The 15,355-nt window shown below is 38.2% G+C and overlaps 1 protein-coding gene across 4 annotated transcripts in view; it reads left to right on the top strand.

Annotated features, from left to right (window-relative positions):
• Positions 1–15,355, top strand: part of CDC42BPA (CDC42 binding protein kinase alpha) — a 235,779-nt gene that overhangs the window by 110,173 nt on the left and 110,251 nt on the right. For all 4 annotated transcript variants that reach the window (XM_063304306.1, XM_063304323.1, XM_063304317.1 and 1 more), the window contains exons 6-9: positions 8,086–8,179; positions 10,317–10,517; positions 11,786–12,034; positions 13,666–13,745. In XM_063304306.1, coding sequence (XP_063160376.1) covers positions 8,086–8,179; positions 10,317–10,517; positions 11,786–12,034; positions 13,666–13,745 — 624 coding nt within the window. The remainder of the gene's footprint in view (positions 1–8,085; positions 8,180–10,316; positions 10,518–11,785; positions 12,035–13,665; positions 13,746–15,355) is intronic.

The following is a 15,355-nucleotide window of genomic DNA, read 5'->3' as shown; positions in this document are numbered from 1 at the left end:
TAAAATATGTTTATATCTCTGGCTTTTTTCCCCCCTGCCTTTCTCGCTTGCTCTAATTTTTATTTTTGTGGCTACAACCAGACTAAGAATAAATGCTTATGTTGATAATTTAATTTAATTTAATTCAATTCAATTCCTGAAAATTTGTAAAATAGAGTTTATTTTTCAGCTTTCTAGATAAAAGATAGCTAGTTCAGAACTATCAGTTTATGTCATATAAAGCCTTCCTTGTTTGAAATAACTAGCCAATGAATAAAGCTTACCATATGAGGAGGGTGGGAAGAGGTTGCCTCGTCACATTGTGTACATCCTTCAGATTTTCAGTTTTTTTCCCCCGTCCTGAGTCATACAGAAGCTTGGTATGTTAATGTTTCCATGTTAGAAAATTAATACAGATTCATATATATTGACATTAGTATGTGTTTCAGCATCTCAGGATGTCAAGATTCTCCTCACAGGCACTTTAGAGTGAGAATCCCCCCATGTACAGTAAACTGTTACTTGAAAGCCATAATTTTTTAAACTGCTGAATCAAGTGGACAAGTCTTAGTAGCATGTTTGGTGTAAAATTTCCTTTGAGGAGTGTAAAATGTAGCTTAAAAGACAACAAATAGGATAACTGTCAGCCCTCCCAGGTAAAGCAGACAGGAAACATGACCAGACAAGTTACTTTATTGTTAGGCTACATTAATAGAATCTTGCAAGCCTGAAAGTACAAATCTCCTGTTGTCCCTTTTTACCGCCTGCCAAGTTAGGGTGGATCCTTTCTAAGTTTCTTTCTCTGTCCATTACCCAGTTGCAGGCTCCTCCCTGTTTTATCTGATTGTTCCCTAGGCAGCATCCCTCTCCCCCCACCCCCATCTTCCAAGGTCATTCTCACATTCCATTGCAATAACTGAATCAGGAACAGTATATTGGGTAAGTGCACATTTGAAAAACAAGAATATTTCTGTTAGTGCATAGAGTTAAATCACAGAAAAAGCTGAGGTTTAAAAAATTATTTCCTCATAAATAAGCCCTTAAAAAAAAAGTCTAATCTGCCCTGGTTATCAATCTACTAGCAACCCAGGTTCAAGATGTTGGTATTCATATACAGGTAGTCCTTTGTCAATTGGGACCGGAATTGCCGTCACTAAGCAACAGGGTTGTAAAGCGCAATGTCACATGACCACGCCACTTAGCAACAGTAGTTCTGGCAGTCCCAGTTGCCAGTGTTAAGTGAGCACCACGCGGGGCATTAAGCAAAGACCTCACATGACCGCGGTTTCCGACATACCCTGCTGGCTTCCCACAAGCAAAGGTTTTATATTACCATCACTTCTATCCCTCCAAAATACTTCTGGCTTCTGATACCCTGTTGCAGGGAGTTGCTCTGTCTAGAACAGAACACATACAGTAGCTATTCAGAATTTGACAATATCTCTTTTAGAACTAGTATAAAAGAAGGAATAAAGAAAGAGATTAGGTATTAATGCCAAATGCAATGGTTGCTCTGACATTTTGAGACTAATTTTTAGTCCTGATTTAGCAACTGCCTCGTTTAGTGACCTTTCACAGTTACAATGATGATGAAAAAGTACGTTTACGACCAGTCCTCACATTTACGACCTTTGCAGGTCTGTAAAGCAAAGGAAACCTGAAATAAGAACATAAGCACAGTTACAGTTTTATTTAGCGACCGCTTCACTTAACGAGCAAGAAGCTACTCTCAATTGTGGTCGCTAAACAAGGACTACCTGTGCTTTACAATAGCCAGCCTTGTTTAGCAACAATAATAATTTGCCTTCAATATATCATTGGTCTCAGACCAACTGTACTTTGCACCATTAACATGGCCTAAGTTAAGCTTGGAAGCGACAAGATAAAAATGAGCAACAGGGAAGGATGCACAGAGTACTTGTTTCTAAGCTGGAAGAAGATTGAAGGGGAATATGTTGTGCTCATGGAAGATGGAGGGTATTGTAGCAACATAGAATGTAAGTTTACTGGCTGCTAGAGGGTGGGGCTTAGAATATATAATAGTTAAAAAGTGGTTGGTATTGAATAAACAAAAATGTTATTTTCTAAGGCTGAGGTTGGATATGATCATTTATTTAGCTCTGTACACATGTGTATTCATTTGGTTATTGCATTTGTCCGCTAAATAAAAAGTGAGCAATGTGTGGTTACCCAGATGTTCTCCTCACCTGTGCTGTGCTGAGGCTATAGTTCTCCTCACCTGTGCTACAGTCAGTGGAAAATGGAATTCAACAATATCTGAAGGGCTGCATGTTGCTCCCTCTCCCCATATTCTATGTCACTGATAAGAAATCAAAGTATTAGATTGTTTGGTGCAGAGAATTTTTGTTAAGCAAATTAATATAGAATATGACTCATAATACAGTAATATTAGTACTTACTTTATAAGGCTTACCCCTAGATAAGTGTGCATAAGGTTGCTGCTTTGATAGTGTTGAAATATATCTGTTAATAGTGATTATAAAAATTATGTGAAAGGAAAAAAATTACGCAATCATATTTTTTGAATCCATGAGTAATCTGGAAGTCTATCTAAAAAGAATAAATATTCCAAAACATCTAGAATTATCAGACTTGTGTTTGACAAGCCTTCCCCTCACACATTCTTTTTCATTTCATAAATTAAAGTACTGTAGGTTGTTTTCCCAGAGACTATTGTGTAACTGAATCATTTGTATTTGAGATGATATGAATTTTTATATGCTTCCTTATTAGTTCTAGAATTAATATAATATGCCTACATGGCATGGGGCCAGGTTACCTGGGGGACTGCCTCTTCCCCATTACATCAACCCGTCCCACCCGATCGTGCAGAGGGGGCATGCTGTGGACCCCATCTTTAAGACAACTCCATTTGGTGGGGTCCAGGAAGCCGGCCTTCTCTGCAGTAGCTCCCGCCCTGTGGAACATGCTGCCCCCGGAGGTGAGATTGGCCCCATCGCTCCTGGCCTTTCGGTGGAGTCTGAAGACCTGGTTCTGCCACCTCGCTTGGGGTGGAGAGGGGAATAGATCTACATGGGGATGGTTGCTATAGACCACTCCTCCCACACTTGGACTGTTTTAGATTCTTCACCATTTGGATTCTTTATTTTTACCTCTATGTATATTATTTTTACTGTATTTTACTCTTTGTATTTATGGTGATGGTTTTAATAGATCGTTGTAAACTGCCCAGAGTCCTCCGACGGTAGGAGATGGGCAGGAATAAATTAGATAGATAGATAGATAGATAGATAGATAGATAGATAGATAGATAGATAGATAGATAGATAGATAGATTAGTGGTGTCACAACAAATTAGAGCCAGTTTGATGTAGTGGTTAAAGATGCTGGACTAGGAACAGGAAGACCTGAGTTCTGATCCCCCTTAGACACTAAGCCAGTTTGGTCATTTTGGGCCAGTCATTCTCAATAGAAGAGAATATTTGTAGCTAAGAGCTGAACTGTCTGAGCTTTCTTGTTTGCTTGCAGATGTTTCATTACCCAACTAGGTAATATCATCAGAGTGAGTGAGTGTGGGTTTTGCTTTCTGTTTATACGCAGTAGCTTGCCCTGCCAGTTTTGGTTGGAGGTATAGTTTCCTTGGTGGTTCCTTGATTAGAGTAGTGTTTTCTGCCTAATTGTTTGTCTAGTGCTGATCCCTGCTTATTTGAATGTTGACTGCTGCAGAGGATGCATTCTAGTCCTTTTGTTTCTTTCCTAGGTTTTTTATTGTCTCTTTTGAATGGTGTGCAAATGTGGTTTATCTCTATGTGCCTAGTGATGGTTGATTTGTCTGAATGTCAGATTTATTTATTTATTTATCTATTAGTCACATTTATATGGTCAACCATCTCTCCCAAAGTGACTCTGGGTGCCATAGAACAATGAGATAAAACAGCAAATAGATTTTTTAAAAAATCATTATAAAAAGATCAAAAGTAATTATTAAAATAAAAATATTATCAAAATTTTTAAAATATACAAACCCCATGGAGAGAGCAAGAATATCAATCACAGTGGAGCCATCTAAGAATATCTCCAGTTCCCAAACACCCTTAGACCTGATGACATAACCAGGTCTTGAGGGACTTCCTAAATGATAGCAGGGAGGGAGCAAGACAACTTCAGGGGGGGAGGGTTTCCACAAGGAGCGTGCCATGGCAGAGAAGACCCACCTCCTGGGGACCCAACAAAAGCAAGTTCCTGGCTGATGGAACCTTTAGCATGACTTCCCTGACAGATCAAGTGGGACGGGCTGATATAATCAGGGAGAGGTGCTCCTTCAGATAACCCAGCCCCATGCCATGAAGGGCTTTAGAGGTCAAAACCAGCATCTTGAATTGGACCGGGAAGCAGACTGGCAGCCAGTGCAGCTCATGGAGCAGAGGTGTAATATGTACTCTTCTAGGAGCACACATAAGCGCCCATGCCACCGCATTCTGCACCAGTTGAAGCTTCTGGATACTCTTCAAGGGCAGCCCCATGTAGACCACATTACAGTAGTCCAATCTGGAGGTGACTGGGGCATAAGTGACAGTGAGCAGACCCCCCAGGTCCAGGAAGGGGCACAACTGGCGCATAACACGAACCTGTGCAAAGGCCCTCCTAGCAAAAACTGCCACCTGCTCTTCAAGCAGGAGTTGTGAGTCTAGGAGGACCCCGAGATTGCACACCAGGTCTGTCTGGGGCAGTGCCACCCCATCCAGCAGCAAAGATGGCATAGTCCTAGAACTGGTAGGATCCAAAACCCAAAGTCACTAAGTCTTGCCAGGATTCAGTTGAAGCCTGTTGTTCCCCATCCAGACCCTCACAGTCTCCAGGGTCTGGGATAAGACGATCATGGCATCACTTTAATTCACCATGGGCAGAGATGTGTAGTTGTATAGTTCACCCCATCCCATAGTGACATATGAGCTCACCCAGTGGCTTCATGTAGATATTAAATAGGAGAGAGGAGAGCACTGAGCCTTGCAACACCCCACATAGTAGGGGCCAAGGGCGGGACCTCTCCTCCCCAATCATCGCTGACTGGAATCAACCCAGGGGAAAGGAGGCAAACCAGCACAGCACCGTGCTGCCCACCCCCAATCCCCTGAGTCAATCCAGAAGGATACTATGGTTGATGGTATCAAAAGCTGCCAAGAGATCAAGCAGGGCAAGGATGGATGCACAACCCCCATCCCGTCCATGCCCAAGATCATCCAAAAGCGTGACCAGTGCCACTTCTGTCCCATACCCAGGTCTGAATCCTGACTGAAAAGAATACAGTTAATCCATTTCATCGAAGGCCCTCTGAAGCTGTTGCCAACCACCTTCTCAATCACCTTTCCCAAAAAGGGGAGGTTAGATACTGGACAAAAATTGTCCAGTATGGTGGGATCCAATGAAGGCTTTTTGAGGAGTGGTGAACCAAGGCCTCTTTAAGAGGTAAAAGAACAGCTCCTTACTCAAAGAAAAATTAACCACAGCTAGAACCCATTCCCACGCCACCCCCGCTTTCACAAGCCAGGAGGGGCATGGATCTAGAGATCAGGTGGCTGAGCTCACAGTTCAAAGGACCCTGTCTGCTTCCTCAGGTGCAACAGGTTCAAACCATTCCCAGATAATTGGGCAAGACTCTAGCCCAGGCACCTCCTCTGGACCTGCAACAGGGCCAGCATCCAGCTGCGAGCGAATCCAAGTGATTTTATCTGACAGATGCTGAGCACATCCACACACCCCTGCAAAAGGTTCCCTGAGCCCCTGTTACCCAAGAGGGCTCCTGTGACCCAAAACAGGGCTGCAGGGTGGCAATCTACAGATGCAATAAGAGAACTACTGCCGCTTTGCTGCCCTTACTGCCACAAGGTAGGCCTTAATAGCGGCTCTAATCCGTGTTCAATCAAGCTTGTCCTTGGTTTAGTGCCAGTGATGCTCTAGATGTCTCTTCTCTTGTTTTATCTCCTTCAGCTCCCCCATAAATCACAGGGAGTAACTGGATCCACAAGAGGGGAGAGGTTGCAAGGCTGTGATCCAATCCAAAGCCTCAGCTACCCCTTATTCCAAGCGGTGACCAAGGCTTCGGATGGACTGTGCAGCAGACCAGCAGAAACAATCCCCAGCTCCCTCTGAAATCCATCCGGGTCCATCAGTCTCTGGGGTGGACCAATCTAATGGGTCCAGCTGTCCTGCAGTGGATAGTGGCGCTAGAGAGAGAATCCCATGAAAATCAGGGCATAATCTCACCATAACACTGAAAGGTCCCCCAGTTTCAGATCACATAGCCACTGCTTCAACAGGAACACCAGATCCGGAGTGCAACCTCTGTTCCATGCTGGGCTCTGGATAACCTGGGATAGGCTCATGGCCGTCATGGTGGCCATGAACTCCTGAGCCACCTCAGACCCCACTCCCAAGGAAGGCAGATTGTAGTCCCCCAGAACCATAAGTCTGGGGAACTCCACTGCTAGCCCTGAGATGGTGTTAAGGAGCTCAGGCAGGGAGGTTGCTATGCAGCAGGGAGGCTGGTAGAACAGCAACAATCCCAACTGATCCCTAGAGCAGAACTTAATGAACAGGGTCTCACATCTAGTGATCTGTGGCACAGCGCTCCTGAAGCCATAAAAGTTCCAGGAATTCCCTAGCATGTTTGGATTTCGCTTCATCTAAGATGCAAATTGTTTCCCAAGTGAAATTGTGGTTGGGTCTGTCTGTGTGCTATGAAATTAAGGAGTTTTCATCATGTCTTCTGACAGCTAGTTGGTGTTTGTGGATATGCTCCGCTAGTCTTCTATCTGTCTCTCCTATATAGTGGCTGTTACAATGCTTCCATTGTTTGTTGTAGATGACCCCTGTTTTTTCTTCTTGGTCTACTGGGTCTTTTGGTTTGCTTAAGATGTTTTGGAGGGCTTTAGTTGGTTAAGCATGTTACAGTGATGCTGTGTGGTTGTAAAAGTCTCTTGGTTGTTTCTGAGATGTTTTTGATGTATAGGAGTGTTATCCTTTTCATAGGTTGTACTGATTGTGCTGTAGTGGGTTGAGTGGTCAGGCAGTTTTTGATAAAGTTGTGTGGGTATCTATTTTGTTGGAAGATGTTGGATAAGTGGTCTGTTTCCTCTTTCTTGCATTCTGGGTTGCTGAAGTGTGTTTGTACTCACCTGGATAATGTTCTTACATAGCTCCTCTTGTAGGAAATTGGGTTGTTATTTTGTAATGAAGCACTTGGTTAGTATGGGTTGCTTTCCGATAGATTTGGGTTTCTAGTTTGCCGTTGCTTCCTCTGCTGATGAGGATATCCAGGAAGGATAGTGTGTTGTTGATGCACTGTGATGCAGCATCTAGAAGCAATAGCACTCCTACACATGCAAACAAAATTATGGATCTGGTATGTAGACAATACTTTCATCATAAAAGAAAGGAACTAGAAAAGACACATGAAATAATCAACAACATCTTTGAAGGAATAAAATTCACAAGGGAAGAAGAAAACAACAACATACAACAATTATACTTAGGTGCACTTTATACTTATCCATCATAGTCATTGTACCTGAATTTTAAAACTTTATATTTTAAAATGGTTTTAGTAGTTTTGTTTTATTTATTTATGTAAATAAAACTTCAATAAATATTTTAAAACAGTTTACAGTGAAATGTTAGATTTCTCTGTGATAAAGCTACAGTGTTTAGCTAATGACTGAGCAACAATTTTTAAAGTTGTTTTTAATGAAGTACTTTATGAAACCACATGTGGCATGTGCAGTCTTAGAAGGTATTCATTATCTCCTCATACACATAGGACATGTATCTTGTAATGTTATTGTTGATGCAACACTTACATATCTTATCTGAAAATGCAAATACTGTAGTTCAGGACTATTGTTTCATTGATATGAAAATGTATACAGATTTTAATTGATGAACATTAATTAATAGAAAAACATGATTAAGGTTTCATCAACCACATGACAACTTTACAATGTACAACAATATTTCAGTTGTCCCCAAATCAATATGCAAAGTGTTTAAAATGCAAAATATTTTATTAGATTTACCCTGATATAATGACACTTAACATGGAATGACCCAAATGTATTTCCTTCACAGGGACATCAAACCAGACAATATCCTGATGGATATGAATGGACATATTCGGTTAGCAGATTTTGGTTCTTGTCTGAAGCTGATGGAAGATGGAACGGTAAATTAGATTTTTTAAAAACCCAGTTAAAATGTAGCTGCAGACATCTTTAATATCTGACCCTTGTTAGCTAATTCAATTTTGGGATTATATTTGATGATAAAGACAAGTTGTTGGCTGCAAAATTATATTTTTTAGTAATTGTGTTGGAGCTATAATAGAGGCTCATTTTAATTGTTCTGACTGGATATGCTGTTAAGATTCATTCACTTTGCACTCCTTTTATGTTCCTTTTTTGATAGATAGATAGATAGATAGATAAATAAATAAAAATCTTACTTCCATCACTGTCTATAAGTAATAATTCCCATTACTTCTATCCTGTGACTCTTCCATGTAATAGTAAATCTGTATTTATATATAACTGCTCTCAGAATACATCATAAATGTTGAGAGATAATGTATTTATTTGCTCTGTCTTAATTATCTATTTCACCATAGAATTTTGGGTTTTGATAATAAAATGTGGATACTTTTATTGTAGAACTAGCAAAACAAGTATAATAGTTGATAATGAAGGAGGATTTATGGGTTATGAGTCTGGGAATGAGGAACTGAGATATCACAAAAGGGAAGAGAAAATATCCTTTTTTAATGTCAATTGCCTGATATTTATTCAAGCTGTCTAGGGTCCATTATAGCTGGAAATGAATCACATGAGAATTTTCAGGTGCAACATTAATGTCAATATGCCAAGTGTAACGGAGTAAAATAAGCTTGGAGATTGATCAAAGAGCTAGTTCTGCCCCAGCTCTTTTAATTTGTATTACCTTGTCCTGTAGCCATCATTGTAACCAAGATATTTGGCTACATTGCTCTCACTGAAATAAATTTGGAGATGAGAGTGTAATTAGCCCTTTAAAAATTCCCTTTCTTCACCTATCTAATGATTTTCTTAAAAAGTACCTTATAAGTCTGGCAGTATGACTGTGGCCAGTTTTACAAAAAATTGCACTTTAAAAAAAGTTTTGTTTTTATGGTACACGTATAAAAATAACAGATAGCCATCTAGAACGGTATTCCAGAATATAAATTTTCTCATTGTCGTATCATCCTGGAGAAGCTTCCTCCAGTTTCTTACATACTTTTCAAATATTTTAGTATAGTATGGATTGCAGAGCAAAATGAGGCCCTGTATTCCTTTCTCCAGTTTTGTGTCCTTAAACAACCGTTTTAAGTACTGAAAAATAACTGCAGTCAATTTTATTCAGAAGTATATGCTTTATGTTTTTTGTTGTGAATTAATAGAATTAAGCTTATAAAATTAATTATTAAAGCATTTTATTTATTAATAATGAACAAATATACCTATCCAGGTACTTTATAGCAAGTAATTTGAATATTTTAGTATTTTAAAATATAAAAAGTTGCCTGGTCCTGCTTATTTCGTTTTACTGCCTTAAGCCTGTAAGTTTTCTTGTAGCCTGTCTCATGTGATGACCCTCTCTATGACCAATAGGATGATTTGTGCTGTCTCACTATATTTTAATGGTATCTGTATTGTCTCTCCTGGTACCTGGCCTTGAATACTGAATCTAGGTCTATCATTTTCTACAAAAAGTATCAGAAACATGTGAGAAAATATCACAAACCTTGTTTGAATTCTAAAAATACAAATACCTAATTTCTGCCAAATCTGTGATAAAGTCCACAGCACAGCCTATGTTTACAGTTATGTTGCATGTGCTAGTACTTCCTACCCATAACTCATAATTAGATTAACTATCTGGTTCTATATCTCTTACTATTTTTTGCTTATGTCACTCCAAGCCCTGGCAAAATATTTTAAATTTTTTGAAAAAAATGAATGCCGAATAAATGAAGCATATCAGAAAATGTGCAAAATTTGTTGATATGAGAAACTCTTTCAGTATCTGGTACTATCTGGAATACAAGATTGTATATGAATATAGAATTTTTCTTCACTGCAAATTCAGGAACCAGATAACATCTATAGCTAATAAATGCTGAATTGCTAATAGGCAAATTCCTAATCTGGCATGGTGGAAAATATTCTTCTTTATTTCCATCTACTCATACCTGTCACTACTTTAAATATAAATGGATCTATTCCTATGCATATTGAAATAGCAGTGTTATAGGTAATGTTTAGTTATGAAAATAATAATCCCTACAGGTTCAGTCTTCAGTGGCAGTTGGAACACCAGATTATATCTCTCCAGAAATCCTGCAAGCCATGGAGGATGGGAAAGGAAAATATGGTCCCGAATGTGATTGGTGGTCCCTTGGTGTTTGCATGTATGAAATGCTTTATGGAGAAACACCCTTTTATGCTGAATCTCTAGTGGAGACATATGGAAAAATAATGAACCACAAAGTGAGTGAGCTATCCATGTGTAGAAAAATGAATGACAGCTTCCAAGGAATCTAAAATTATTCTGCTCAGTAATTCATTTATATTTATTTCTGCATGTATTTAATATATTTCAACTCCTTTCAAAATGGACTTCTCAAGGCAGCTCATGATAGAAAATAGTAAAAGGCATACCAAATTATGAAACTATTGTAAATTAACTCAGTTAAAATATTTCATTGAATTAATATATTAATAGTTTTGCTTTTTTGCTTTTCTTATTTATCAACTTGACTTTAACTACCCTCACATTTTTATTGATATCCTTGGTAGTTGTTGAATGGACTTCTGGGTGAAATCTAATTAAACTGTTCTTCTGATGAAACTGCTTCTGAAAGTGGAACTGGAGAGGGAATAGTGCCTCCTCCTTCCCCTATACAAGTTTCCAAGTGCCCAGAAGAGTGACAAAAGAAGGAAAAGATCATTAGTACAAACAGACTTATACTGCTGTGTTCTGAATTCTATTTTTGGGTGCAGCCTTCAAAATTGCAACCAGATAGAAATGTTTCATTTCATATGACAAAAGAATAAATTATAACATTCTCAGACAGTATTCATATTAATCATACTGAGTTAATTTAATTAGCACTACTTCATCCTTTCTCTGCCAACTAAAAGATAAATGTGACCACTGACCAGAAAAAAGGATGTTCCTTTGTTAAAAGCAGTTCAGTCACTGTTGAAACTAGAGTGAATCTGTCAGTTTTGGTTTTTCTCAGTTTCTCATATTCCCAATTCTTAATTTGTCTCAGCCTGTTCAATTAGTTTGCAAGTTTGACTCTGTCCAAAACAAACACTCAAATTCGTACACATCTTCCTGCACATTTCATTTAATATACTGCTTATTAATTTGAGGTGCATTTCCTAGTATGCATATTTTTTCAAGACCGGTATCTCTAATATAAAATGTTCTGTGTATACTTCCCCCAAACACATATTTTATGAATTCCTAGGTGCAAAACAAAATTCTAAATATTCTAGATTTCAACGTGCAAGTGTTGAAAATATCTTCCCAATTTGTCCTTATACTTCTAAATAAATTTACTACTGAAGAAGCTTCCTTGGACAAAGTGGAAGCCCACATTGTATAGCAATGCATTTATACTTGATAAATTTCTGATAGATTTAAAAATATAGAACTCTAAGCTATGGGTTTTTTGCTTGTTGGCTTGGTGGGGTGGGGTGATTTTTTTTTTTTTGGCCCTAATTGTCATACCTTTTTTTCCTTTAAGGAGAGGTTTCAGTTTCCTGTCCAAGTGACAGATGTGTCTGAAAACGCCAAGGACCTAATTCGAAGGCTTATCTGCAGCAGAGAACATAGACTTGGACACAATGGGATAGAAGACTTTAAAAACCACCCATTTTTTTCAGGGATTGACTGGGATAACATTCAGAACTGTGAAGCACCTTATATTCCTGAAGTCAGCAGTCCAACAGATACTTCTAATTTTGATGTAGATGATGACTGTTTAAAGAATTCTGTAAGTTATAGAGAAGAGTGTTTTTAATATGTTACATTGAAATTTATGCATTTATTTATAAAATTTCTATCTTGCTTTTCACTAATAATCCCAAGCACTTTTTGTTATGTGTACCCTGTGTTGTTACAATACAATTTTTATTGTATTATAAGATAATGCTCAAAATTTTGCAATTCAAACTTCAGCATTACATGGAATGAGAACTGCCAGTTGTACAAGAGGTGGGGGCACTCGAGATCATATTGCTAACATCTGATGGATAATGGTAAAGGCAAGGGAATTCCAAAAAGACATCTCTTGGTTTAATATAAAAACTTTTTACTATGTAGACCGCAACTGGGTAACTTAAAAACATGGATGTCCTGGGCCATCTCATCTGCCTATTGAAGAATTTGTATGATTACAAAGAAAGAGCAGTTAGAAATGGAATATTGAACAATTAAATTAAATTGGACAAGCAATATGTCAAGGTTGTACACAGTCCCCTTATTTATTTGACTTATAAGCGGCATATATCATGAGAAATTGTGGACTAGAAAAATAGAAATTGGAAATAAAGTTGCTGGGGAAACAGCAGTACTCTTAAATATTCTGATGATACCACTTTGATGGCTGACTAAAGGAATCTCCCCTAGATGATGAAAGAAAAGATTGTAAAAGCTGGCTTCTCAATATTAAAAAAAAACTAAGATTATGTCAACAGGCAGTGCCAACCCAGTGGAAATAGGTGGAGAAGAAGTTGAAGTGATAACAAAATTCATCTTCATATGTTCAAAAATTCATAGGGATAGTAACTGTAGCCATGAAGAAAGAGATTGGTGCTGATTGTGAGAAAGACAATGACAGTGACAGATCTAGACAAGTTATTAAAACGTAGCATTACTGCAAAAGCTGGACATCAGAAAAGTTGAATGAAAAAAAATGAATGCCCTTGAATTGTGGTACTGGAGAAATGTTGAGAATACCTTGGACCATAAGAAGAATGAATAATTCAGTATGAGATAAAGTAAAATCAGATTGCTCACAGGAAGCACTAATAATGAAGCTAAAGCTTAAATATTTTGAATACATAATGCAAAGACAAGAGTCATTAGGGAAAACTCTGATGCTTGGGAAAATCAAAGGCAATTAAAAAAGAAGCAGACAGTAGACTAGTTGGCTAGTTTTTATCACTGATGACACAAGCATGAACGTATAAGAACTCAAACCATTACTGACAGACAAAACTGGCAAAATGATGTCTATTGGGTCACAAAATATTGAAAGTAACTGAACAACAACAAGCTTTCATTTCTAAAATAAGCAAAAATGACAGTTAGACCCTCCAACATAGACAGATTTTTTTTCCTGGTTTTTATTCTTTTCTGAGCTGCTTCTTCTGTGCTTTTGGTGATTTAGATGTTGCTGGAAATAAGGAGCCCTGTACCAGAAAGAGTACTACACTGTCATAAAAGGCCAGGGAAGCCAGCAGTATTGATTCTGCGATGGTCTTTCCAATCCTGATACATTCCGGAACAAACTGTTGTTTGTTCTGAACAAGGGTACTCATCGTGCTAATTATACCTTAAATTAAAAGAAACTGATTAATCTTTTCCAAATTAGTTAACTATGCTTGTTCCTTTAAACCTCAGGAGACGATGCCACCACCAATGCATACTGCATTTTCTGGCCATCACCTGCCATTTATAGGATTCACATACACTAGTAGTTGGTGAGTGGTAATGATCAGTTTGTTTATATTAAATCATAAGACAATCTAATGGAATAGCTCAGTTACTTTGTGATTTAAAAAAATGAAAGAGAATTAATTTTCTTACTCATTTTTCGTTTATTACTCATTTATTTCCATTATTTGTTTTCATATTTTTCTGTAATGCATGCATTTTCTATGCAAATTTTGAACTAACAGTAGTACAAAATTCATAAGGCACATTATTTCCATCCACATAATAATTCAGAAAGTGCAAATTAGATCATAAAAATGCACACAAGACAAAAACCGTAATGTTAGTCCAAGGGATTTTTTGTGCCAGTTCTTGTTGGTTGTTTCCTCTACCTAGAGTAACTGGTGAATACAAAATATAATAAGGGGAAAAATGCAAGGAATTTGTTTTCTTGGATAGAGACAGAAATAATAGTTGTTTTGCAGTGGCACTGCAGAATACTCATGCAGTATGCAGTTGGCTATTGAAAGGGTTGCTGACTGATAGAATACACGACTTATGCAATAAGTTGAGCAAGCTTTATACAATAGATCATTTTCTTTGCATTATTTAAGTATATATACCTTTTGAATTTTCAATATTTCTGCACAAATATGACCTAAAATGTGATCTGTTTTCCACACAGTCCTAAAACTAGATAAAGAGAACCCAATTAAACAAATGAATCAAAAACTTTATACTTGTTCATTGATTTATAGAGTGTATGGCAAAAGTATGAATATCTGGGATTATCAGTTCATTTGAAGTGGAAATTAGAGTCAGGTATTTCAATCAGTGGGAATCTGATAATCAGGTGTAAGTGTGGGAGGACCTGCCTTATTTAAAGAACTGAATTCTGGGTATTCACTGTCAAAGTCTGATCTTCACAGCACAGGAATGTGGAAGTGTGTTGTGGCTCAAACAAAGGAGATTTCTGTGGACCTCCAAAAAGCAGTTGTTGATACTCAGCAGGCTGGAAAAAGTTATAAAACTATTTCCAAAGAGTTTGGACTCCACCAGTCTAGTGTCAGGCAGATTGTGTAGAAATGGAGGCAATTCAGCAGCACTGCTACCTTCTCCAGGAATGGTCGACCAACCAAAATCACACCAAGAGCAAGGAGTATAATAGTCCAGGAGGTCTCAAAACCCCAGGGTAACATTTAAGGAAGTAAAGGCCTCTCTTGAATTGGTGAATGTCAGTGTTCATGAGACCACCATCAGGAGAACACTGAACAGCAATGATATGCATGGCAGGGTTGCAAGGAGAAAGCCACTTCTCTCCAAAAAGATCATTGCTGCCCCTTCACAATTTGCAAAAGACCACATGGATAAGCCAAAAGGCTATTAGAAGAATGTTCTGTGGATGGATGAGATTAAATAGAATATTTTGGTTTGAATGAAAATTTTTATGTTTGGTGAAAGGCAAACACTGCATTCCAGCATAAGAATCCTATCCCTTCTGTGGAACATGGTAGCAGTATCATGGTTCGGGCCTGTTTTGCTGCCTCTGGACCAGGACGGCTTGCCATTATTGATAGAACTATGAATTCTAATAGTACCAGCAAATTCTACAGGAAAGTGTCAGGGTAACTGAAGCTCAGGTGAAAGTGGGTCATAC

The sequence above is a fragment of the Candoia aspera genome, chromosome 1, assembly GCF_035149785.1.
Source record: "Candoia aspera isolate rCanAsp1 chromosome 1, rCanAsp1.hap2, whole genome shotgun sequence".
Lineage (NCBI taxonomy): Eukaryota > Metazoa > Chordata > Lepidosauria > Squamata > Boidae > Candoia > Candoia aspera.
Note: the sequence above shows the minus strand (reverse complement) of the source record. Positions and strands in the feature narration are given on the sequence as shown.